The 27759-nt window shown below is 37.6% G+C and overlaps 1 protein-coding gene across 1 annotated transcript in view; it reads right to left on the minus strand.

Annotated features, from left to right (window-relative positions):
- Nucleotides 1-27759, minus strand: part of LOC113069890 (semaphorin-6B-like) — a 111490-nt gene that overhangs the window by 17903 nt on the left and 65828 nt on the right. The window contains exons 4-16 of the mRNA XM_026242995.1: nucleotides 27569-27629; nucleotides 27430-27492; nucleotides 19161-19259; nucleotides 17388-17478; nucleotides 16631-16750; nucleotides 15725-15813; nucleotides 14378-14595; nucleotides 6347-6478; nucleotides 6089-6238; nucleotides 5287-5466; nucleotides 3000-3140; nucleotides 1404-1481; nucleotides 76-134 (exon numbers count right to left, since the gene is read on the minus strand). Coding sequence (XP_026098780.1) covers nucleotides 76-134; nucleotides 1404-1481; nucleotides 3000-3140; nucleotides 5287-5466; nucleotides 6089-6238; nucleotides 6347-6478; nucleotides 14378-14595; nucleotides 15725-15813; nucleotides 16631-16750; nucleotides 17388-17478; nucleotides 19161-19259; nucleotides 27430-27492; nucleotides 27569-27629 — 1481 coding nt within the window. The remainder of the gene's footprint in view (nucleotides 1-75; nucleotides 135-1403; nucleotides 1482-2999; nucleotides 3141-5286; nucleotides 5467-6088; nucleotides 6239-6346; nucleotides 6479-14377; nucleotides 14596-15724; nucleotides 15814-16630; nucleotides 16751-17387; nucleotides 17479-19160; nucleotides 19260-27429; nucleotides 27493-27568; nucleotides 27630-27759) is intronic.

A 27759-nucleotide genomic window follows, 5' to 3' on the forward strand; every position in this document is an offset into this window, starting at 1 on the left:
AACGGACGACGAGGGGAGAGAACGGGAGGTCACAGCGTGAAGAGTTTTATTGTTGTAATAAAAATGTGTTCTTACCGTCACAGTCTCCCAAGTGAGAAGTGTTTCCGTGCTCGACGTCTTGTTCGAAGGGAAGCCTGTGGTGAATGGGAGAAAGAACAGTAGTAGAAACATTCATCAGCAAACCACATAAACAGGCCATAAAACTGCACTGTCTGGATTACAGTAACGCCTGTGTATTTTCTCTCTCTTTTTTGAAAGAAAAACATTTTTTTAATGCTGTCTTGAAGAGTACTTCTAAAATGTCTTGTTTTTTTAGGTCCTTTGCTCTTGGGTTCAATAATAAGTGATAAAGCATGTTAAAAGCATGTACAGGATGTGTGCAGAAACTCAATCTGCGCTTCTGATCAAGTCTTATACACAGAGGCAGCACAGTGCTCTATTAGAGATGTTCTGTGTTACCTTAAAGCCTCAATAATGAAGAAAAATGACTGCAGTCGGCTCACGAATGGCTTCCTTCCAACTGCATAAGTCAAACAGAGGAAAGGCCGAAGGCTACGCACAGCAGAAGTGTACACGGGGGGACCAGCCTCTTTCCACTACCGTCGGCAATTAGTCAAAGCCCAGGACAACAAGGCAGCCAGGGGTCTTTTACTGCCAGGGTCTTAGTTTTTCAGAAGATATGCTTAGACCCGTGTTGTTTTAATGCTTTCTGTGAAATGTCTATAAAATATAATTGTAATAATATAGTTTATACAAACTGCAGAAACAGAGCTGTAACCTCCAGAACTCCTCTCGGAAGATGGCAGAGTTTTTTTTATACTACAGCGGTGAACCACCCTGAGAATTTCAATGAGCATGCAGATTCCTTCCCGCCGCTCTCCTGAGGACGAACATTAGTCATATTATAGCAATGAGAAGTGTAAAGACACTGATAAACACCCAAGAGAAATTCCCTTCTTAACCTGTTTTGCATATTCGCTATTTGTGTATTTAAGCAAGCAGCAGTAATTAGAACTACTTCTGTATCGTTTTTCCACTGTGAAATTCAATTGGTGAGAATGTTTCAGTATTATGCAAGACGGAATCGATCTACAGGTTGACCGTCCTTGGTAAATCAAATCAGATCCAGCCAGAGAGCTGTAATTGCATAACTGCACTGAAGTAAAAACGGTCTCCACGTTTTGATCTCAGTATACCGGCAGACAACCTGTATTTGCACACAGAATTCAATAAAACCATATCTCTGGAGACGGACACACCTTTACAGGTGCATTTAAAAAGAGGCAGAACACAAAAACTAGTGTTTTTTTAGACATGCTTTATCTGAAGATGGAAATCTTGTTGTATATGTTCGAATAGACAGATGTTAACATGATGTTGGTAGGTATGTTGTCAAACCTCACCTTGTACCGGCACGGAGGAAAGAGCAGGTGCTTCCTCTGGTCCAGCCGCAGTAGGGATCCCGTGAGGCGATGCAGTTCCTGTGAAAGAACAGAAACAAGCATGAATCCCCAAGGCACCAGACAGTATATAGTTTAATTCTGCTGGATTTCATCCATGCTCCAGCTGGTTCAGTGCACACATTAGATGCATGACATGTGTTAGTGCGCCTCACTGGGCTGCACCAATGACCCATGGGCACATACACAGACCACGGGCTGGTGACCAGTGATCATAAAACCATCCTAGAGCTAAGAGCAATGGAATAAACAGTTGTTGGAATTGTACTGAAAAGGACAAATGGTTTGTAAAAGGCTATAAATGATGTCACTGTTCACATTAAAATCATATTTTAGGCATCATTTTATATTCTGGATTATTTAAATAGCTTTATTTAACAACTATCAAAGAGTCAATGGGAGGTTCCCAGTTATGTACTGTAGCTAGGCAAATGTACTGTACATGTATGTATGTGCGGGTTTACTTAACTATGCTTTTGGGTCAAATTTGTCCACAGAAGCTAGATAAACATGACAAATCCTGCCTTTGGGAACACTTCGGAAGGTCATAAATTGGAATAATTATATTTAATCTAAATAAAATATAATTTAAAATAAAAAGTAAAGCAGACACTGACTAGAATATAATCTGTTATTCATACTTGGCTGGTATTCCTTGTTTTTGATTATAAAAGCCGTTCTCCTGGGCATTACTCAAAAAGCTATGCCCATATGTCATTTCTTGCCAGGCCTCCTTAAATTTATCCCAAAGCTGAGATTTATTCATCAGCTTCGATTCAGAATTTCCCAAAGGTTTCCAATGGGATTAAGGAACGCCTTCGTTGCATGCATGGATTGTTATTGTGCTCGAAATTACATGTTCAGTCTCCAAACAGATCCTCCAACAATGGCCTTCGCAAGTGCCAGATGAAACTGGAGGTTCCTCACAATTGCATCTTATCAAATCTTATTCAAGACTTTGGAAGTTATTTTGAAGCTGTCACACCCGGGGTGATTTTCAACCCCGTGTCAAAATGCTCACTAGTGTTCTTTGTCCAGCTCAGTGCTTTGCATTCTACATGGTATCGGTCTCATAGTGCTTTGCAATAATTCTGCAGACATTGTGAAAGTTAAAATCCTGCAAGTGTGGAATATAAATTTTGACAATATTCAGCGATTTTATATAATATCCTTCTTGGTACATTCATTTTAAATGTAAAATAATTATGAAAATAAATGAAACACATAATATAAAATTTGTAACAAAATATTAATTAATACAAAAATATAACACTATTTTTATACAACATCAATATTAAAATTAACATTATAATTAAAATTAAATTTGCAATAATACGGTACATAAGTATTTAAAATGCATTTGAAAATCAATTGAAAAATATTATAGATAATATATAATATTTATTATATAAAACTATATTATTCTACAAATAAAAAACAATAATATAGATTTTAGCATTTCATCTATATACTGTAAAAACAACAGACTATATATGATGTCCTCGTTTAAAGTGCTAACTAAACGTGTGTGTCACTCACTTCAAGCAGCGAGAATAGAGTTGGCAGCGTGCTACAGGCACTTTGATCACGCAAGAGGGGAAAGCCAATAGGAGGCTGTGGCTGATGCGGTCCAGTGTGAGAGAAAGCAGCTGCCTGGCCTGAGGAGAGTCCGTCCCACACCTGGAGCACACACAGTCCAAATCAATTTGCAACAAATTAAAAGAGTGCAGGGAGAAAGTCAAACACAATTTACGTAGAGAAAACACTCAAACACAGTTTGATACAGAATGACATGAACCCAACCTACATGAATAAAGTCTAAACAGTCAAGCTTAGCACAGTCTGATAAGGTTTATCTTAACACAATATAATGCTGTGCGGTTAACAAGAACTAATGAAGCAAAGGTAGACGAGCAGAACCTCAAGCTAGCTACTGCATTTCTTATAAGCATCTACTATCCTTTTAACACATTAGACATTGGAGCTTAGTAATGAAAGTTCATTTGCCATCTTAAATCTTGAAATTTCCACCGAGGCCATCTATTCATTAAGATAACAGCTTGTTATATAGTATATCTCTAATGAACTAACACTAACTTTCATCCTATGAATGAAAAACAGGAAGAGGCATAAAGGGCTTCAAAAGGAAAATGTGTGTCATATTAATGTGATATCACATTAATGTGTTGTCACTTTGTACTCGGTCCCAGTAGCTAATCGGATTCATATCTAGGAGTCTGGCAGCCACCCACTCCTCCATGCGTTACACTTAACTGGCACTTACCAGTTAAGAGTATCTTTATTGCTCCTGCCATGTTAGAAAATGCATTTGTTTGTATACAAGTGCACATATACATATGGTTATAGAAACGCTTACGTTAATGGCCTCGATAGCAGCAGAGAAATCATTAGTAATTTATGCATCGGATCTGAGTAATGAGCCACACTTGAGAAACTAGATTAAGCTTGCTGCAAAAAGTATTTTAATCTAATTTTACAGAGAAAAAAAAAATGCTGTAAAAACAGATTAACTTGAAAAGCAAAATGATTTACGGACTAGAAAATCTATGTTGAAAATATTACTGAACCAATTAAAAACAAATAAAAATAATTACGTAATATGGCTTTCAATTAATCTAATTTATATATTATATATATATTATATACACACACACACACACACATAAAAATATATATAAAAAATTCACTTCTGAATGGGTTTTACCATAACCATTATTTCTTGAATAAATTTGGTTTAATTGTTAATTAGCTTTTTTTAATAGAATAAATCTCACTAAATTAACACATTTAATTAACAGCCCTAGTTGAAAATTGAGTTGTGAGAGAGACAAATAAAGATTAATGAATGAATCACTGCAGTACAGCTCCATTTTTAGGCAGCCAAAAGTAACGAAAGAGAGAGACAGAAAGAGGACAGACAGAGGGTGAGATAAAGAAGTGCAACTGGCAAGTTTAAACTGATTTAAGAAGAAAAAAGCTGCCTCTCTTTGACACATGTGAGTAGGAGAGTGAAACAGAAGACGTAAGAGATGAAAATTAACCACTTCTATAGATAGATCACAGAAAACAAGCGAGACAAAAAAAATATTTGGAACAAAAAACTAAACTTACACGGATGATACAAATACGTCAAGATAAAAAGAAAAGTGTTAATAAAAATAAATTGACATACATTAACACTCTTGCCCCCATCCTAATTATGTTATTGTTTTCTTGATCGATATGGATGAAGACGTGCATTTCTGAGCGGCTTCCATCGGTCGCGGACTCCCTGACCCTGCGCGTTTAATGATTTACCACTTCACCACCGCATGATGAGAGATGGCAGAGGTTATGCAAGACCAGCATGATCGGAGCCTAATCTGATTACTCCATCTACACTCCCCTGATTATCTGGCTTCCCGCTGCGCTAGACACAGCTAGCACTGTCAAAGCCTTCATGCACTGTTGTTTCATGTTTTATCAAGAATGTTTGTTTTTAGCTAATTTGGTCTTTGGAAATTAAAATCTGCAGACAGGCTCACATGATTTACCAGATTATTGCTTTAGTGTGTAAAAGGTTTCACAATTTTTTGAGATAGAGAGAGTGTGTATGTGAGGAGAAACAGACTAAACAGCACTTAGTCTGTCTGGATGAAGAAGCAATTACCACTATATCCATGAAAAATGAGTGTTGCTAGCAAACTCCTGCCGCTTTCCGCAAGAGATAATGACCAGCTAATGCTCCATCTGTTTACATGCCATGACTTGTGATTCTCTGCCATAAAACAAGCACCAAAGAGCGTGTTTCAGAATTAACCCCTACCTGTCTGGGTTGTAGCCTTCCAGTTCCTCGAGGAACACATTGCTGTTGGTCACTGTGTTATCACTGTTGGGGGTGACAAGGAATTTGAGGATGGTCCCTCGGCTGGAACCCAGAAAGAGGACTGTCTGGTTGCCATATGGACCAGCGTTTGTGTCCACCACCATTTTGTTGAGCTGGTATCTGAAAGCGACAGAATACAACTTAATACATTCTCAAATGCTACCGAGAGGGGAAAAAGGTATTAAATTATAATCCAAAATCTCATGCAAAAACACACAAATCCGAAAAAAGCCATTTCTATTGACAAACCAGCATATCTCAAGGAAACAGCCAAAACTGCTCTACTTGGATGATTCAGCTTTCTAAAATAAGACGATCTCCCAGAGTGTTTAAGATGACACAAACAACTTGTTACTATAATCCTGTTATGCCCTGTGGGATGCTGAGAAACCCCAGTTGCTGGAACCACGTAGTCTGAAGACTGAGATTGGACAGATACTAATGCTAGCAGACATCACAGCCGGTCGGTTAAATGTTTAGCAAGGATCTCAATGAAGAAAATAATGCCCGGGTGAAGCTAGCAGCTAAATTTAAGTTTGTGAAAAATAATTTGGTCATTTGTTGGTAGTCTCAAAGACTAATGAACTACCATCTGGAGTATTTGAGATCGACCTGATTGCTCATCTAGAAGCACTAGTCCACTTTAGACCAATGACAAAAAAGATATCATGTCTTGAAGGCATGCATGACCTGCTTTTAACAGTTGAGAATCTGAGGACATCCGAGAGAAAGTTGTTCTCACCTAACCATGGTCCTAACAATCCATGGTCTCTGACCGAGTGATGGGATGGCTTCATCCATCAGTGGATGGGTCTTGACAAAAGTCAACATGTCATCAGGGAAAGAGTTGGAGGAATTGAACTTTGAGCCTTGTATGGCACAACCACCCGGCCTGAGAAATTCACAAACACAGCACATTATTATAAACTTCCTCTCTGCAGGTTGGCATTTGAAGACATAAAACACTCTCTAGAGTTGTAAATGTCGTTTTATTCAGTACCTCGGTTTGGGCACAGCCTCATCTGGAACAGGTGTCCATATCGACTCGGGCGATTTCTGCTCTTTAAATCTTCCATCAAACACTTCGGCCAGCTGCTCCATGTCGAAAGCACAAACTGCAGATCCAGGAATACTGCAGAAATACAGCACAATGCTAATATTACGCGATATCCTCAGACCTGTCCTGTTTCCATGATACTGCTCTGAGTGGAGGAGACTCACAATACAAAATGGATTTCATTTATCACAAACATGTCGAAAACACATCAGTTGACAGCCTTGAATAGATCTGTAAAGTGGGCAGCTGGACAGACATTTCAAGGCAAACAGAGCAGAGAATATTGTCCAGAGCTGTCACTGGAAACCTTGGGTGAATGCAAGCTCTTCCACACACTGACCTTTTCCTCCCACAGAGGACCTGTTCAAGAAAGCAGCGTTACACAAACGCAACTGTGAGAAACATACTTGGGTTTCTCAGTGGCACAATAGAAAGCCACATGATGAATCAGAATTCTTTATAAGGTGCCTGTCCATAAACCAAGCCCAAGACTCATGTATAAACTGGAAGGTCACACACACAAAGACAAAAAAAAAAAGGTAGATTAATGATATTAAACATATGAAGCAGCAAAATTGTATAAATAAAATATAGTCATATGTAATGTGTCATGCACGTTTCCTTCTTGAGCATCAAATGTTTTCACCTTTTGTTATAGTTGTGTTTGAGTTCCTTAATTGTCCTCCGTGAAAGATGGATCTAAAAATCAGTCACTTTTGGAAAGGGTTCAAACATGCAGGGAAAAAAGAAAGAAAAAAAGAATGTGCAGGAACGGTAGGGATTTTTCTGAAGTGGACAATGTAACTGCTCAGGGCAAACAAGGGACTCATTAAAAACTACCAGAAAGAAAAAAATCATTGATCATCAAGATAACAACAAACAATATTAAAATCCAAGGATATGTAAACATATTACCTTGTTCATTTATACAAACTTAGTTATTATTGTGTTTTGTGCACGCTTAAAAAATTTGGGTTTCAAAAGGGTTCAATTAGGGTTCTTCTTTAGCATTGCTATTGAAGAATAGATCAGCAGAACCTTTCAGTGAAAAGTTGATAAAATAATCACTTTTTTTTCTTAGTGTGAAGAACAATTTACATAAAAGTTTTTCCATTACAAAGAACATTAAGCACAATGGAAAGGCTCCATGGATGCTTATGGTTCTTCATTGAACCACGGATGCCAACAAATAATCATTTTTAATAGTGTGGATTATAAGCAAACATCTATTGTGTGAAACAGCTTCTTCAGGAAAGTACAAAAAGGAAAAACATGCAAGACCCCTCTTTTGTTGTGCAAGAGGTATGTATGAGCAGAACAATTTGTTTTTTATGCTTATTTTGTAAATCTTAGACATATCTCGGTGTCTCCACACAGCAATTTTTGATGCAGTATCACAAAATTTGCATAAAAATATGTGGATGGAAACCTGGTTACTGCGAAGCGGAGCTTCAATCTCTAAACGGTCCTGAAGTGATTTGTCTCCGGTGAAGCGACAGCTTTCAGCACTTAAAGACTTTCTTAGGAGAGAACAGAGAGTCATGCAGAGTGAGTCAGTTCAGTTCTCGTTTACACCCACTCTCTCTATCTCTCTCTCTCTCTCTTTTTCCTCCTCAAATTTCCTGGCATTGACAATACTTTGTAAGTACAAGCCACAGCTGTATTTTCTTACATCCTTGACACAGGTGAGTCGTTCACTCCCTCTCAATCACTCTCTTGAGCTCTATATCTCTCGCAGTCTTCTCAGATGCAGAACATCACCTTCTGCTTTGAAAACAGACTGCACAGTAACTTTGTGATCCAGGATTCTATGGGATCCAATAAATGACTCTGAGAGACTGGATGGCAGGTTCAGGTCTGGAAAGGGTGGCACTCACACTGATCTTTCAAAGTCACCCATGTTGATCTGGGCTTTGTGGTCCATGAAGGCGTGCTTGAGTGTAGCTTGCTGGGTTTAAGAGGGAATTCATGTGATGGTCTGTAAAGCTCAGGGGCAGAAGCAAAGATAAACAGCTGTCTCCAACAGCATTGTGGGACACATCTGTCACATTTCCACTGGTTTTACCCTGAAGTGGGATTGTATGTGCGTGTTTGAAGCCGTAGGCCAGATAGCAGCTGAGAATGACCTTATGATTGACAGCAGACACAGTGACAGTTAAACATAAGTCTGACAAGACCTCATTAGGCTCATATCATATACTGAACATCAATGTCATCAGCCTGACACAATGCAGACGCCTGACAGGTGAGCAACTTGCCGCAGTGGCAGAACACACACACACAAAAAAATGTCTACAACTTTTTTTTTCCAAACAACTATTGTTGTGCCTTAATCTGTTAAATGGGACATATACTCTTTTTTTTGTGTTGTTGTTTTATTTTTAGTCCACTTACAATGATGGTCAAATCTTTTGCAGTTGTTGTTCAGTTTTACATGACAATTTTCTACCTCCAAACTCTCCATTTTTGCTATTGTATCCTTAAAACATTCATGTAAATAATCAGTTGTGACTGGTTTATCAGAATACTGAATAGCTTTTGGTGACCTCTCTTGACTATTGACACGATTCAGAAGATTATTTTCCAAAAAGGGCAAAATTTACTTGAGAAGCAACATTTCATAAAATATTAATTTTGGTGCTCGCGTCTGGCGGAAGAACATTGTAGCCGGAACTACTTCTCTCTGTTTATATCTATGGCGAGTCACGCAGGTACTGTGATACTCTGCAGCGTTGCTGACCCCAACCAGACTAAAATAGCCCGAATATAAACACTTATTATAGGGGTACAATAGGGATTCAAGAGAAGACAAAAACACGGTTTGGATAATGGATTCATGATGTACTCGCTCATTATATATATTTTTTACATTTTCAACACAAAACAACTCTGTGGCACAGCCCTGCGCTGATTGGACTAGAAGAGCCGGGAGCGGTGGATTTTTGCAAAACAAATAACAGGTAGAAGTGTGCTGAGCCATAATGATGTTTTATTTAAAAAAAAAACAACAAATGGACGGATTCTCTGTTACACATCTTGGTCACGTGAAGGTCACAGTTTGTATGCCAGTCGTATCATTTTATTTTGTTGTATTTATCCGTCACACAATGTTCTTCCGCCAGACGCGAGCGCCAAAAGTTACTGACTGTAGCTCTAAGAGTGACAATATCTTGAATGTATAATTTTATCAAGTCTTACTGCACCAGCAGTTTTTTACTTGTTTACTTGTGTATATATAAAGCAAGTGAAATAAATCGGCCAGTGCAGTAAGAAAATACACTCAATATAAATATACATTCTCTGAAAAAAAGTCTTCACGTTTTATATGTTTCTATGTTATAAGTAAATTTATCTTTATCTTGATCTTTAGATACTGAAAGCGGAAAATATTAAAATTCTCACTAAAATATTTTTTTCTTTTAGCATTGGCTGGAGGAGGAGCAGCCAAATTCTGTTTTACATATTATGAAAGATTTGGAATGACATGAGGTTGAGTAAAGGATGACATAATTATTATTTTTGAAAACTATCACTTGAAACAAATTTGTAGATTCAGGCATTCTTTTATGTCATCTTGAATCTGTACTCTGCATCCACCATGATCCACTGAGAGGATGATTTCACCTGCAGTCTTCTCATTTACAACAATCTCACCTCATCTCTCCTGCCCTGCCTGGAGCCTCAGCCCCATATTTCAAAGCATCGGGAGCTCAAATGAGATGCAAACACCCCTCACCTCCTTGCGCTGTTTCGGTGAGAGTGAAACCTGTCTTTTGAGAACTATTTTTCACCGTATATTTTTCCCAATGTTGAGATATGTAGTTCTTTCAGAATTCAAATGTTCTATTATATACTGTATATTGGTTCATCAGATCAGATTATCGGTTTCTGGGTTCAGCACAGTTTGTATTGAAACCTCAAATGTTGCAGCTTGTTGAGAGGAAGTGTGCTATTAACTTAATCATCTGCCAGGCAAAAAGAGTTTTCAGATTGCTTGAAGACGAAAAATCCATATACTCTACTGTTCTGTTTCAGGTAAGATAGACACAATTGCAACAATTCAGCAACAACACAGACCTGGAAAACATCCTCAACAACACACACTCTGACTTGAGCTGTGGGGTCTATGTGGGCAACACAAGTTAGCCTCTTTCCCTCCCAGTGATTTCCTTTTATCTTCTACAGTCCATGTGCAAAAGAAGTAAAAAAAAAAAAATGCAAAAAAGAAAAAAGAAAACTATGTACTGATGATTTATACAGCAAAGTATGTACAATGGAGTGCAATAATGACTCATTTTTTGGCTTCTTAAATATTATTCCAATTAATTTCCTCCATATGGATTTAAAAACATTCTCCAATAAAGAGTTTTAAACCATGAACTAAATCAACCACCTCTAAAAAGAATCACAGCATTAAAACTTTGATTTGAAGCAAAAACCACTCTTCGAGTTTGGTGTCAGTAAGATTTTTTTAAGAAACGAATACTTTTACTCAGCAAGGATTTATTAAATTGATCAAAAGTGACAGTAAAGACACTTTATAATAATACAAAATAGGAATATTAAACAGCACTACTGTTGTGAGCGATCATTTCTAAAGGATCACATGACCCTAAAGACTGGAGTAACAGCTTTGTCGTTGCAGTAATAAATGACTTTTTAAAATATATTTTAATAATATTGCACAATATTACCATTTTACTGTATTATTGATTAATTAAATGCAGCTTTGGTGAATATAAGACACTTCTTTTAAAACATTACAAAATCTTACCAAACAGAAAGAATAAATCCCTAAACCCAATTATAAGCAATAGTAAAAGTGACACCTTGCTTGTCTTAATTTGAAAAACGGAGCATGAATATTTAAAATGAGATTTAGAAATTAAAATCCGCTCATGTATAAATAATCAGAATTTATGAGAAATTGGCAAAATGTTCAAAATCCACAGAATAGTCCTGTTAACCACTCTCTATTCAGCATGAGTCTCTGCTTCTAAGACAGTCTGCACTTTATTACTCTCCTTGCCATAATACTTAGACCCATCTCGAACCACATCCCAACATGCCTTTCATTCATTCCCATAGTCCTCCCCTGCTGCTGTGTCTGCCACGCAATAACCAGTCCCGGCAATTTGTCTGAGAGCTCTTTAACAGACCACACATTCTCCCGGCAGGCTAGCGAAGCCCCCTGCGCTGTTTATGGGGGACTACAGCTGCAGACAGGAATGCTTGTACAGCTGGACGCTCCCTGTCACTGCACCCCGGTGCTCCATCTCTGACAGAGCCTGCCGTTGATCTGTGCCCTCAGGATAAGAGTGGAGTAGAGGAACCTTCACAGATAAGAGTCAGTTTATTTTTTTAACTCTTGTGAAGGAGAGGTGGTGGAAGATGTGGGCTATTACTGACCGCCTCATACATTCGTCCTTGAGTGAATATCTCCCCCCTCCACACACACATACTCATCCTTCATATTTTTTCTCCCCCCCCTCCCCCAGAGTGGCCATTAGCAGACTGAGATGTTATTAGAGTTGGCATTTGCTGAGGTTTGGTCCCTACTCTGACACAAATACACATTTGCATGCTTGGAGTCCTGTCTCCATCATTCAGAGGGTGCTCTATTGCTCTTCATTTATCACACAGGTCTCATAATCATGCACACTCTTGCAAACACTGTAGACATAGAATTTTCAGCTAAAGTAGAATCTGAAATATGAGTCACTATACACTGTCCAAAAAAAAAAAAAAAAAAAATTCAGTGTTGTAATAATCTAAATATTTACATTACCTTTGCAGTCATTTAATATTAATAAATGTCACGAACACTAATGGATATAATAAAACTGTAATGATCATCAAGACAAGCAATGGTTTAATAAAATCAGTAAAACAGTAATATTGTGAAATATTATAATGTAAATTTTTTCCTATTATAAATGTACTAAATCTATATTTTTAATGTAATTCCTTTGCTTTGAATTATTAAATTTAAGCAGCCATTATTCCAGTCACATAGTGTCACATAATCCTTCAAAAATATGTTTTTGCTGATTTTGAGTATAATAATAATAATAATAATATCCATGATAATAATGTCATTTGATCATTAATGATAAAAGGCGTTGTGTTACTTAATAATTTTGTGGAACCCAATATAAATTTTTAATGATTTGAATAGAAACTTAAAAAGAACAACATTTATTTGAAAGATAAATCTTTTGTAACGTTTATTGTATTGTAACATTGTAAAATATCTTTAATATCAATTTGATCACTTTAATGCATCCTTGCTGAATCAAAGTATACATTTTTAAGTATTAATTAATTATTATTATTATTTTTTCGTTGAAGAAATATTTTTGTACACAACATTTAATCTAATATTTATTGGTTATTTACTAATTTAAAAAAATAATTATTGTCTAAACAAGTCATAAATTTTATATCAATGCATCCCTAGTGTTTTTGGCACTTGACAATCAATTCTCCTCTTGTGCTCCATGAAGAAAATGACAGCATGAGAGTGTATAAAATGACAATTTTCATTTTTTGGGCGGACTGTTCCTTGAAGCATTCCCTCTCAGACCTCAATCACACAAGGGTAGCAATGTGCGTACAGGAACCATTTTCTCTCCGTTTTCTCTTCTCTTGATTTCCTCTCATTATAAAGACTCTTTCAGCGTCTTCACTACCATCCTCTTGACAGCCCACCCTCTTTTTGTGTTCTCGCATTCTTTCCTGTAATTATTTCCTGCAAACTCTTTCAAAACATTCGCTTGCTCCCTGATCCCAAAAATATATGTTTTGTTGTTGCTTTCCTCTCTAAGTGTGACATCTTAGTGACAGCCTGTCAGCATGTGTACATCTATACACATCAATTCCATTCCTCATTCATACGTCAATCTCCATCTCTTCCCCCCGTTCCCTAGCAGCGCCTCTCTACATGACATTAAAACCTGCAATAATATTCCCTGCAGTGTCACACCAGTGTTCTATATTCAGGGGGTTTTCACCCATAATCCCACGGCACGTCCTAAACCCAGATTGTACCCGTTTCCCAGCACTCTGCAATTGCCACCAGCCTGTGATATTTCAAGCTCAATTGTCTATCAATAAGGCTGCTAATGCACTATATTTAGGAGTTTATCTTTAGAGATTCACATTCTGCTTGGACTACGGTATTTCTACATTGCAACTTATTTTGGCCAAGTACTGCCCACTTCACCAGAAAGCATTCACCTGATCTTTACAGTAAAAGTAGCTTTTTGCAAAACAGGGAGGACTATGTACACTCTTGTTCAAAAGTTTGGGGTTGGTAGGATTTGTTTATGTTTTTGAACAAAGCCTCTTATGAACATTTATGTGTATTTATTAATCAAAATCAGTAAAAATTAAAACAAATGTTTTCTATTGTCACATATTGTAACATGCAATGTTTTCATGTGATGCAAAGCTGAATTTTTAGCAGCCAATATTCCAGTCTTCAGTGTCATCCAGAAATCATTCTAATATGCTGATTTGGTGCTCATGAAACATTTCATATTATTATCAATGCTGAATACTATCACTTTTAATAAATTGAATATATCCTTGCTGAATAAAAGTATATATTTCTTAAAAAAAAAAACATATTACTGACTGTGTTTATGTGCCATTAAGTGTTTCCAGCAAAATCGTTCAAAGATTGATTCCTTGAAAACTTTGGCAAACTGTGGCGAGTTATTTTACAGAAGAGCGCACTGTAGAAGCCTGGAAGCTTGCGAACGCAACGTTTTCTCAGTAGAAGAGTGATAAAAACCAGTGCACCCTGACTCCTGGAAACTGGATACCAGCCAATCAGACAGAAGCTAGTGATTTCAACCACTCCTCGCCATTTCTCTGTGCAATATGCATCGTGGGTGGTTCTTTTCTTGTTTCTCGATTGCTGCCGAGAACTGGATTCATCAGAGCTTGCTTTTAAAGATTGTGACCCACCTGTTGGAGGGTGTGGAAAAGACGGCGAGGATGATATCCCTGCCATGCATGCGGATGATGGGACTGGTGGAATGCAGGAGGTTGAAGTAGAAGTGCGAGTCTCCTGGGATTGAGCAGTTCAGTCGAGCTTTCAAGAATGACGTCCACTGCTTTTCCAGCACACGCTGTGATCCGCCTTGATCAGCTTTGCACACGCGTCCCACACGAGACACAACCACCTAAGGTCAGAAAAAATGAATTTAACTGAGATATTAATTATGAATTTCAAGCAATTTGATAATACACACATCAAACAGTACTGAATCCTTTCGAAAAATGCCCCAAATCTTTTAATCCTTGTGGATTTTAAGCAGATTTTGGAGAGTAGCTAGTCTGTGTAAAATGGGTAAGCTAATATAAATTAATTCATGAAAATGTCAGCATTCCCTAAAACTGGTTCGCCTAGTGATTTAAAGAGCCAAATCCAAAGTACAGTGGGTTTTTTGTTCTCCTTGAGGTCCGGCAGTATAAAATGCTTGCGCAAGCACAATTTTGCTCTTGCAGAAGTCTTGCATTGCTAATTCTCACATAAAAGGAACCCTTGTTATTCTGTCTTTGTGTTTTTCTCAGTTTTCAGTAAATGATGTGACCTGAAAAACAACAGAAAAAACACTGTGTGCCTACATTACACTCAAAACTGCATTTTAGAGCATAATTATTAAATTAAACATTCAGCACAAAAACAGGGAATAGGTCATAGCAGTGTCTGACTGGAAATATAGTAGTTAGTATTGACCTTTGAATAATATTTCCTGACTGGACATACGGTAACACAATTTCAGATTACTCCCACCACTTGTTCCTGATCTATCCACCGCTGATCTCCCGCAGGAAGACTTTACTCATATTGTCTCAGGAATTCTATACTTATATTCATCCATTTGGCAGATGTTTTCATCCAGAGTAACTTACATACCATTCAATGTAAACATTTTATCATTTCCCAGGAAATCAAACCCATGATCTTGGGGTTATTAGTATCATGCTACTGTTTAAAGCAAGAGGAATTAAACTAAAATATAAAATTCCTTAGGATACATCAAAATAGACACAAATGAGAAAACAGCTGGCATACAGAGGGAGTATAAATATACAGAATTCAAGATTTTGAGTTCATACCCTCTTAAAAATAAAGCACAGCAGAGTACAGAACCACAATTTTGGGTTCCCCAAAGAATATTTTCTTTGAAACTTCTCTGCAGTAAAAACCATAAAGAACATCTATTCCCATAATATTTTCCTCATGAAGAAAACCTGAGAATCAAGAGACTTGTGCAAAAGTCTTCATCTGCTCTACAGTCCTCTCACCTTCTCCAGGTAGTTGAACTCCATGGCCATCTCTCTGAAAAAGAAGTAGACATGTGGCCCCCATTCCACAGCACTCACAAAGTACGGCTCTGAAACAGACAGATCAGGACCAAACCATAAGTACTTCCTGTTTGGGATACATTAATACTCCCTCAGATAACATGACTTTCAGAAGAGCGGATCTGACTGAACTATAGTGTTGAACTAGAGGCCGCTTTCCAATAGAGCCATTATCTAGTCAATGGACACACAAACCAAAAGAAAGAAAAAGTGAGGCCGTCTTGGGACAGGAAGTGACCCAGGACAGCAGGAGGGAGAGAGCACAAGGGTTTGAGTCAGGACACAGATGTGCTTTCTGCTGCATCAGTGAGAGATCACATCAGAGGACAGACCGCAGGAGCAAAGGAAGATGGGAAGGAGGGTGCAGTTTGACATCAGGTTGGCTGCTGACTCAGATGTGGATCCTCAAAAGCATTATTAACTCTGACAATAATGCTCCATTTCAAAAACCTACATCAGAATGCATTGTGACAACCTCAGTGATATATATATTTAGATACCAAATGTTTACACTCATTTAAAATTCCATTAATCTGTTTGTATTGGTATTTTCTGTTATTATAAAAAATTATCCCACAGGATAATACATAATTATTTTTTGTTTGATCATGATTATGATTATGAGGTTCAGTTAATGTATGTAATAAGGCAGCTCACTAGGTTTTCTAACACTGAAGTCCTGCGAGTGTCAACAAATGCTTTTTAACAGTGGACATGGCACACGTTAATACACTTAACTCTCTCTCACATACATTTAACATAAACAAACAGCATTAATATTACATCCCCATGCTGACTCTGCACAGCTTCCTCTTCCTGTCAACTAACGTTTGACATCTGTATTACCTCGAAACCATTTGGAGTCATGTTTCACCGTTCGCAGAGCAGGATTTTCCCCCAGACTCCTGTAGATCACGGCATCGATGGCCAGAAAATCAGTCACCGTGGCAGTGTAAAGATTCCCCTCTGAAAAAAAAGCACACAAACAAACTATATAAAGTCTCTCTCTATAATAATGTTTAGAGATTATATATATATATATATATATATATATATATATATATATATATATATATATATATATATATATATATATATATATGTATGTATATATATAAGACCCCTTTTCCATCTAACATCTACTACCCTGTGTAGAGAAGTGTATGCGTTATCACTTTCATACATCTTTAGTTATACTCATTAGTTGGTAAATTGGTTAAAACAACAATACTTTGTTTCTTCGCCTCCACTGATGGATCGGCACTGCCTTATGAACTAAAAATATGATCTCATTAAACTTTCGTTGGTGTAATGCATCTTCATATATAAAATTTATTTTTTTAATTTACATTACGTTCATCATGGCAGGAAGCAGTAAAGCTGTAATGCTGTGCAGAGAACATGCTGGACAGCATATGTGCGTGATTAGAGTGAGAGATACCCATAAATATTGTTCAAAAGACTAGCATGTAATTAAGTTAGAGAATAACAACAGGGACATCAGCTTTTCCTCAGTGCTTTATATGTTTATTTAATACTGTAATATGCAGGGACATTTTGCAGTCATGTTCAATGGAGAAGAAAGACGATGCTGGAGTCTTACCTGCAAACAGGGCCACGTTGGCATGTTTCGGTTCATATGGGCATCTAGCCATCCCACTGACAGTTTCCCCCACCATCTCAAGAGTGTCTCCCTGCACGCGCGCGCACACACACACACATAGAGAAAACACATTCAATAATTAGAGAAAAATGCAATTAGCAAAAATACAGAAATTAGGTGAAAAACAGACTCTAGCTAAATAAATGTTTTTCTCACAAATGAACACTTTACTAACACAAAAGCAGAAAGAGAAAAATATGAGAAGTGCAGAATAACAGAAGCAAACTAAAACATATGCTCAACATTTAATTTCAAAAACATCCACAGGCGATTTATAGCACAATTACAGATCAAGCTGAAAATTATTCTCAGGCCATTAAAACGAACTATAAATAAACCTGTGCACTCTCCCTCTTTCTGTCTCGACTATATTTTTCTTCCTCTAGAGAGCCTCAAACTCTTGACAGGTGTAATGTTGCATTACAGGTGTGCGATAATTCTTTTCATTTGCACAGATTTGCAATAGTGCATTTCAAACCCGACAGGTTGAGTTTGTTCATGTCCTCAAGACTTTTTCATACACAAACTTTTATCTTTTTCTATCCCCTTGATGCAAATACCAGCAGGTGCTTGTCAAGAGTGGGTTAGCACAGATGTCACTTATGAACATTTTATTTTACGGTTTTATTTTAATGTCTGTAACTTTGCTCCTATAAGCGGTTTCTAAAATTACTGGTGAACAGTGAAAATTACTTTGTAAACTAATTTCTTATGAAAACCTTCAACAAATCTGCATTTTAAATGCTTTTAAGCAAACTAGCTGTTTTCTATTTGAATATAATTTCAAATGTAATTTATTCCTTTGATGGCACAGTTGAATTGTCAGCTGATGTTATCAAATATATTTTATTATATTATTAAGTATTAAAGTATATTATGTTATATGCATGCTTATTTATATGTGCATTTCTCGAACCTGAAAGAGGCAGGTTGCAATCCGGCAGAGCCGATAATTAGTAATTATGTGTTTTTCTTCTTCATTCAGCAGGTATATCATTAGTGTGATTGGATCAGGAGTGGATCTGATATGTGAGGCAGGCGCAGCTGTGCTCAGGTGCAGCATTTATATATGCCGTATTCAAGTTGATGCCGCAAGTGGACAAACAACTAAGACCCTACATTAATGTGATTCACGTATGCTGGGGGCGACAGAGTCACTGGCCAGATGGATGGAAGGCAACACACACCCAAACACACACACACTCAAGAGTCTTGGATTCAAACAATGTGCCCGTTGAGTGGCATTACCATTCTTTTCGAATAAATCAAGCACGAAAAACAGCATCTGGACTGACTAATGACAGCTCTCTGCTCTTGAGGTCATCAGAAACAGCTTGGTGCTTCTGGCTATATTGATGGCCATGCAGGTGGAAAAACAGAGCATAAACAAATGGCAGGGGAGATTCTTTCTGCTTGGGGGTTTTGAACAGAATCCCATCCGGGTGAGAAATGCGTGGTGACCCAATGAAGCCCGAGTCATTTAGAACAATGCCGCAAGCAGCGCTCTGAAGTGTACAGTGAAAAAGTTTAAAGTGAAAAAGCAGCTAAATAATAATGTGTAAAGTAAGAAAAAATGTAATGAGAAAATACAGAGCCTAAAAACATTGCCAAAACAATGGAGAAATTGAAGACTAGAGGGTGTGGTTATTTTCCAAAATAATATGTTTTTGTGCATGTGTTACACAAGTGTGTATTCAATTATTCAGTACTCACTGTATAATTGGCACATAACGGATTGAAGGCATTGGTTCCGCAGATAAACAATCCGCCCTGCCGGCTGAGCAGAACCTTCATGTAGTTACGGCACTCATCCTAAAAAAAAAAAAAAGATTGAGAAAAAGAAGTCATTTGTTTCCCAAATCAAAATCTCATGAACGAATTCCCTCTTAGAATGACATCACATTTCTCAGCACTTTCAATTTTATTCCAAGGATTGTTTGCATCTGTACAAACAATTGACTTGGCAAACCAGAGGCACGCTACAGAGAGTCATTCGGGCTCAACCTCAGTTCAATTGAATGCACATGTTTGAACCCTGCACCTGTGAAGGGCTTTAAGAAATGTGAAATAGAGACAGCTTATGTCATGCCCCCCACCCCATGAGCCACCCCCCACCAATGTGTACCCTGCGTGTGCGCGCCAGTGTGGCACCATTTGATGGGCAGCAACCTGTTGGCAATGGGGCTACATGATCACAGCAATCTGTTCTCAGATGAGAAGAGAGAGAGAGGACGTGTGAAAGGAGCCAGAGGGGGAGTGAGTTTTATTCCAGATGCTCAGGTCCTCACAGGATTCTTATTTTTCAGCGGTAAAACAAAGAAATCATTGCTAATTGCTTTTTTTTCTTTATTGTTCGTTTTTTTATTGAATAAAATTATGAAATTATATTAATTAAATGTTTCTAATTTGACACTATACACTTTTATTAGTTAATTAAAAATTAGAAAATTTGATTAAATGGCTTGTTTTCTTTATTTGCTATTTAAATTTTCTTACTGCTTTAGCAATAGCAATGTACAGTCCTTTTCATGTCAATAAAGAATAAGAAAGAGCAAGGGGTGAAAATCTGCTAAAATGCAGACTGGCAATGCAGACTGGCGATAGATCATCAACTAACAGCATAACAGCTGATAATGGCACATTAAATCGTGTATATATATATATATATATGTCAGCCAACAATGCATTGCTATGAGTGCGCCTGGCCTGTTTATGTGCGTCTCTGTAAGACATATGCTTTTCTTATCATAAGGGGATTGTGTGTAGGTGGTGGGGGTGCTGTGATTCAGATGTATCCTGTGTGTGTGTGTGTATTTGTGTGTTTGAGTCTCTGTAGGAGCTCGGTGCACATAAACCCCATAACTCTACTCATAAATCTGATTCGGCAATTCCTTCAAGAGTCCAAACACTTGGCTCAGCTCCTGGTCTGCTTAGTGATAAAGCACGTCCCCCAGATAGACAACAACGGCCTTCTCATCCTACTCCAGCCCTTATATCACCATCACCTGCTCTTTTCATTTTCATCCCCTCATTTCATAATTTCAAAGGGGCCTGATTCATTTACACACTATTTATTAGTCCATTAGGAGTTCTCTCTAGTGTTGGACATCCTCTGTACCGTCAACTGCCCTCTGCTCTGTTTTACAATGGCCTTCTCTTTCTTCATCCCTTTATTTTTTCCTCTCCTGCTACCAGTCCAATTATCCCTTTATCCTTCCTGTGTCCTTCTAGAACCCACCCTTTCCACTCCCAGCATTTCTCTTCCAGACTGTTCTTCTCTCTGCTTTTTCAATTTGTAGTAATTTATCGGCTTGATTGTTGCCAAAGCATCAACACAAACACAAAAGCAGTCACAGGAAAAAAAGATAGATCATAGCAATGCTAATAAAAATTTAATATACAATAAGGCGTATAAAATTACAAATTAACACTTTACTCTAACTATTAACTAGTTGCTTATTAGTATGCATATTACTAGCATAATGGCTGTTTTTTAATACTTAAAGCACATATTAATGCCTCATTTTGCATGACAATATTTAAGATCCCTTAAATACCTAAACTCAACAACTAACTTACTAACTATTAATAAGCTGAGAAGAAGCACAGAACTGGACCTTAAAAATAAAATAATAATTTGGTACTAAAATAACCTAGGTAGATAGATATATAGGTCTAAAATAAAATAAAATAGGAATAACTGGAATAACAATATGAGGTTTGAGTGAATTTTATTATTTCTGTAAGCTTATCACAGTGAAGGAAGTGAAGGTCGTTGTCTCAATTTCAAATCAAGATTTATTTGTAAAATTCTTCTCTTACCCTTGTCTTTCTATCCTGTTAGCCATATTTATCCGGCTTTCAGGGCCTTGACTATCACTGCAAATTCTCACTGTTGGTGTCAAGTACTAAATTATTTATACTGGGTGCCTGATAAGTTTACCACCCAAGCTTGTGTGTGAGAGAGCCTTAGTCAAAGGACGTTGTCTTCTGGCAGATGTTTTCTCGAACAGATGCTAAGCTGAACAAGTGACTTCCTCCCTGACCTCTCTCTTTTTTCTCTGGTGAATCTCTAGACATGACATCCACACCAACACTGCACATCTGTACTCCCTACATTCCTAGATCACTGATATCTTTAAATCGAAACGCAATCCTTTAAAATGCAATCCCACAGTAACACCATAAACCATCCACAGACTCACAGTGCCTCATAACTCCAAAAGTCGAGATAAAAGCTTGCAACAAGTGATGAAAGCTTAAAACATGTTTGACTGCCAGTGTTTAGTACTGTTTATATATTGTTAAAATATTTATTAAGATTTCAAATTAGCTTTTAAAATTTCGGGTTTCATTTAGTTTTAGTTACTTTGTGCTTTTTTTCTCATTTACTTTTACCTCAATTTTAGTTTAATAATTCAAATTAAACTTTAGTTATGAAGGCAAAATAGTTAACAATAACACTGTCAAAAGCAACAAGCATTGAATAGAACATATTAATGATTGCTTGGTTTCTATTTTTGCCAACAATGCTCATTTAAATAATAGAGCTCTGTTTAATTTTGTGTCACTAATGATCGCTTAAGTTTAAGGATTCCAGGTTGGTTTGTCACTCCGAAATGCTTTTAATATGAACATTGCATTATTTGTTACGCAGCAAGGTCAATTGACTGGATACAGCATAATTCTGGACAGCTCCCGTGTATCCACTTAAACACTTAAGACATTGTTCCTCATAATAAAAGGGTCATATTTACAATAAGAAAGCTAACTCTCAGAAGTCCAGAAGTTTCCATTACATGCTCAACTGAGTCTGTTTCTCCAACCATGAGAGGAGAGAGAGAATACTGCAGAGCTTTGACAAGGAAAGAGGACAAGCAAGTTGGCAGGGACCTCTTTTTCCCCTTTCTGTCTCTATCTTTCCCGTGGCAATGCTGTCATCTCTAGGATTCTCTTTGTAGTGGTTTTTGTGGTGGTCAGACAGGGACCACATTAACAGCAGGCACTAAATTAGTCTAAATATGCCAGAGAGAACAGAGTATGGTGTTGTGTAGGATGTGTAATTTAGTTGGCAAAAGGACAGACTAGGAAAGCAAGAGATGGACAAAAGTGGGGAGAAAATTGAAGTTTGTGTGTGTGTGTGTGTGTGTGTGTGTGTGTGAGAAAGCGGGATTGTGTGAGCTTGTGTTTTTGCTCTAGGGCTAATCTACGCCCCCTCATACACTTTGACGCTGATAGCTGGTGAACACACCATGGGCTAACATTAACATTGAGAGCAGGCTAACGAAATCAATCATGGAGCTTAAGGATTCAAAAGCGTGAGTGAGAGACTGAGTGTACTGTAATCAGGACTAGGCGATGAAATGTGCCCTAAAAGTGTGTTGAATGTGAAAAATAGATCTGTAAGTGTGCAAACCCAAATGAATATGACAAAAACATAAGGCAAAAAAAACAACAAACAGAATACTATCAAACAAAGTGAAGTTAGATGCGATTAGCTAGGGTGTGCTTGAGTGGTTCACAGATGCAGAATCCAGATTCAAAGCGGTTCTTTTAGAATTAAGATTTAGTTTTTTTCATTTTCAGAAGTCATTTCTATTCACATCTTTATATAGTGCAGATTCAGAATTTATATGCAGTTTGGATCCTTTAGATTTAGAATTCGGATTCACAGCGACTTGTTTATATCGAGAATATACAAATGCAACTTCAACTGAGAATTCAAATTCTAAATTTGGGTTCAGACTTTAGGCTGGAATACACTAGACGACTTTTAAACTCTAAATGGTCTTTTAAAATCTTGTTTAAATACTAGGCTTCATACACTTGATGACTTTGTAAAAGGTGACAGAAATAACCCGGGCATCATACACTAGCTGACTGAGGATCACAACAATACAAACATTTAGAAACGCAGCTCGTTGCTAGGATACACATGAGAAAAGAAAACAGTATATGTTCTAAAACAGGCTTCAAATACCAAACATATTTTGATATCCTCCGACTGAATGGAATCATAGTCTGAAGATTAAAGTCTTAAAGGTCCCGTTCTTCTTGATCCCATGTTTTAAACTTTAGTTAGTGTGTAATGTTGTTGTTAGAGTAGAAATAATATCTGTAAAATTCTAAAGCTCAAAGTTCGATGCCAAGTGAGAACAGAATTCGCTTACAACGAACGACCCGTTTGGACTACAGCCCTCTAGTGCAGTAATGACGTCACTAAAACAGTTTTTTGACTAACCTCCGCCCACATGAATACACAAAAAAGGGGGCGTGGCCTTGTTGTGCTCCGACGGAGAAGAGGAAGAGCTGCGTTTGTGTTTGTCGCCATGTCATCGAAACAAATCATCTTTGTTTGGCCTTACCAGGGACGCTGTACTTAGAGATCAATGGTTACAATTTATGTTTAACTCGGTTCCCGAAAATTATAATCCACATGTAAAATTATGTGCAGCACATTTTGCTGAGGACAGCTTCCTCAATCTCAATCAGTTTAATGCCGGATTCGGACAAAGTTTATTCTTGAAAGATGGAGCAGTTCCCTCTTTGTCTGGAGAAGGCGTTGTTTATGGACCACAACCGGTAAGTGTATTTTATTAAGTTGGTGCGTTTAACAGTTTCTGTAACTTATTACACAAAGGGCAACGCTGTTTAACTTTGTTAACTAGATGTTAGGGCTGTGCAAAAAAAAAATCGAATGCGATTTTCATTTGCCTCTCGTTAGTAAAAACGCTCCTGTGATTAGAAGTATATCTCCAGCACATGCTCCTGCCCACTTGCTTCTCAAAACTAGCCCAATCACATTTCCAGGAGGGCAGCCTGCACTCAGATGCTGTCGAATCACAACACAGGAACCGCTGGCCCAATCAGAACTCGTTACGTATTTTCTGAAGGAGGGACTTTATAGAACAAGGAAGTCATCAGCCCGTTTTAATGACAGTGAAAACAGCGGTATACAGATAGGTGAATTGTGTGAAAAATACTGTTTTTTTTTTACACGCGAAACATGAACACGTTATATTGCACACTGTAAACAAAATCAAAGCTTCAAAAAAGCACTTAGTCTTAAAATTCAGAAAATAGATATTGTTGTAAGTGGTTCCTTTTATATCAAAATTAAGATTCCAAGTAATTTTCTTTACACATAGATTATATGTTATATATTCAATCTATATTTAGATTCAGAATTCATATTTAGCCTGGACACTGCATTAAGAATAAATACAACTTCTACTGAGAATCCAAATTCAGGTCCAGAATTGTTCACTAATGGCACGTTTCCACTGATTTGGTACTGCACAGTACGGTTCGGTACAGTTCACTTTTGGGGGATTTTCCACTGGGTACCTGGTACTTTTTTTCAGTACCACCACAGTTGACCAAAAACCAACCAACCAAGTACCATTACCAAAATGTGACGTCAAAACTCTGCTGATCACTGATTGGCCGGAGAGAATCGCCACTATCTGCGTTATTGAACTTGTGACATGAGACACGACAGACCTGCTACTGTAGATTTAAATCAGCACAGCCAGCGAAGATCGAATGCAACTGTTTTGAACGAGCACACGTTTTTTTAATCAACCAAAAAAATGCTGTTTTTCGTTGTCTGTTGAGGAGATACCTGTACAAACATTCCTCTGGTTGATAGCAGAGGGGCGGATCCAGTGAGAGCTTGATGAGGCAACACGGACTGAAGAAGTTTTAAAGGAGTCATGGCAATAGAGCCGGCGCAACGGTACTAAACTGCAGTGGAAACGCAAACCGAACCTAGCAGAGCATAGTGACCACGCAGGGGAAATGCACCATAAGATTCAGAATCTCTATTATGGATGTTTATTTGTTAATGTTAAGGTTCAGCATTCTGATACTAACTGCTTTTTAACACAAACTGTACACGGAGTCTGTTCTATATTTAATTACAAATTAGATTCCACTTCTATTCAATTTTGATTCTTTTTGATTCAGAGTGATTATTTTACATATAATATTGTATACATGTAAAGTGTTTCACTTTGGTTTCTGTAGATTCTCGATTCAGATTGGTTCTTAAATATGATGTACATCTGTGCCGGTGTGTGTAATTGGAAGTGCAGTGAGCTGCATCATCACATTATTGGTGAAACAATCTAAGTGCTGTCAATCATAATGTGTCTAGAACTGGAACAGAATTTCATTTCTGTATGCAGTGGCTGCATTTCAGTTGCTTTGCATTAAACCAACTCTAGAGTCTCTGTGTGTGTGTATATATATGATCCTAGTTGCTTTTGAGAAGAGAAGAAACTGCATCTCCATTCATTGGAGATTCAAAATGCCATCCTGCAGATCCAGATAAAAGGGGCAGAGATGTGGAGATTGAATTTCCCTCCCAATAACATCCGCGTGGCCTTTTAGATCAGCCATGCAGAAAGATTTAATTACCAAAACCAATTACCCTAGTGGCAAATGTATCACATTGAAAAATGAAAGGATTCACACAGGAGGACTAGAGGACGATGTTTATGGGTATATACTGTAGCACGTGTTTGTGCAGACGTGTGCATCTGTGCATATCAGTGTCCACTCAGTGTGAAATCTTAGGCTCAGTTTAAGAGCTCGTCTCGTCTCTCATTCATCTCTGCATGACCTCTCATGTTTGCAGACTTATTAACTCTAAGAGGGCAATTCTCTCTTTCGCTCTCATTTCCCTCCCAACAGTCCCTCTTTATCTTGCCCTAAATCTCTCCTTTATATATCTACAGCCATTTTAAAGGAGAATCTCACCCCCAAATTAAAATAAAGTCACGATTTACTCCTTCCAAATGTATTCCTTGTCATTAAACTGTTATTGTTTTAGTGGAACATGAAATTAGAAATTTTGAAGAATCTTCAAGCAGAAAACAAATTACATTTAGAATTTACATTCAGAATTCAGATTCAGAGTGGCTCATTTACATTAGACTATACAGAAGCAACTTAAAAATTAGAATCCAGAATCAGAATGGTTCACTAAGTCTATGTTCAAACAGCACCAACCACACTGAAACTGATCTTTCAGATACACTGTAGGTTTGAAGAATTGCAGTGCAACTTCAGAATTCATGCACCTTACGACATCCTAGATCATGATTCTATGTAGATTTAATCTGATATTCACCATCTTTGTGAACATCCCCAAAAAAAAACAAAAAAAAAAAAACAACAACAACACAAGATCAAGTAAATCAAAATGGTTTGGAACAACATATGGATGATTAAATGATGACAGAATATATTTTTTTAAGTGAACGGTACCATTTAACATCTTTCTTGTCCACCTCTCTCTTTCAGCAACCCCTTCACTCATCCCAGTCTTTCTCTGTGTGTTTCACCCATCCCTAGGGCAGACAGGTGGGACAACAGCTCGCTTTCTCTCTCCATTCCTTTGTATGTCTCATCTCACTTGCTCTCTTCTGTACTTATGCTTTTGTCTTACACTTTTTCAGCCAGATTCAATGTCAGGTGTCACTTTCTGTGTTAAATATGTAATTTTCTCTCTTTTTCACTCTTTTCTTGCCTGGAGGGGATTAAGTCATCCTTCACTCTTCCCACACAGGCACCTTTCAATAAAAACTCCCTTACACTCTTCATTTAAGTCAGAAAAAATACCCAGCATTCCAGAAGATGAAGGAGAAAGGGTGTGTGAAAGGAAGATATCTGTAGTGGTCATGCGTGGGGAGCTATGGGGAATGCTGGCAGCTTTTAACACCCCTCTATATTTTTGCAGGGGCACACAGCACAAAAAATAAAAATCGGAAAATTTGCCATAGGCAGCTCTTGTGATGGCACCTTAAAGTGTGAGCAGGGACACAAATAATGTGACATGCACATATAAAAGTGTTTAAAGTGAATAAATGAGTGTGTGTTTGCAGTCTCCCTCAATGAAAATTACTGGGCATATTAAGAAATGCCTAAATAATGGAAATCATAATAATAATAATAATTTGTGACAACATCCACTCACCTCATGTTTTCCCTTCATTCTACAGATTCTGATGTCATTTTTGTTGGATTCCCATGTCCTCTTCTGTAACAGAGGGAACTTCAGTTATGAGGGACTGTTCATTTCCAGCATAATGCATGTGTTTGTTTTCTGTTCTCACCTTGCTGTAAAACATCTCTTCTCCCACCACGTTGTCTAGCTCCACTCGGAAAAGGTCATCTCTGACACATAGGCACAAAGAGAGACTGTGAACCACCACAGCACAGTATAACAACACTGCAAAATAATTATTTTCTTTGTCAGAAATGTCTGAATCATCTAAACATCTTTAAAACAAAATAAATGTACTAT

The sequence above is a fragment of the Carassius auratus genome, unplaced genomic scaffold, assembly GCF_003368295.1.
Source record: "Carassius auratus strain Wakin unplaced genomic scaffold, ASM336829v1 scaf_tig00002576, whole genome shotgun sequence".
Lineage (NCBI taxonomy): Eukaryota > Metazoa > Chordata > Actinopteri > Cypriniformes > Cyprinidae > Carassius > Carassius auratus.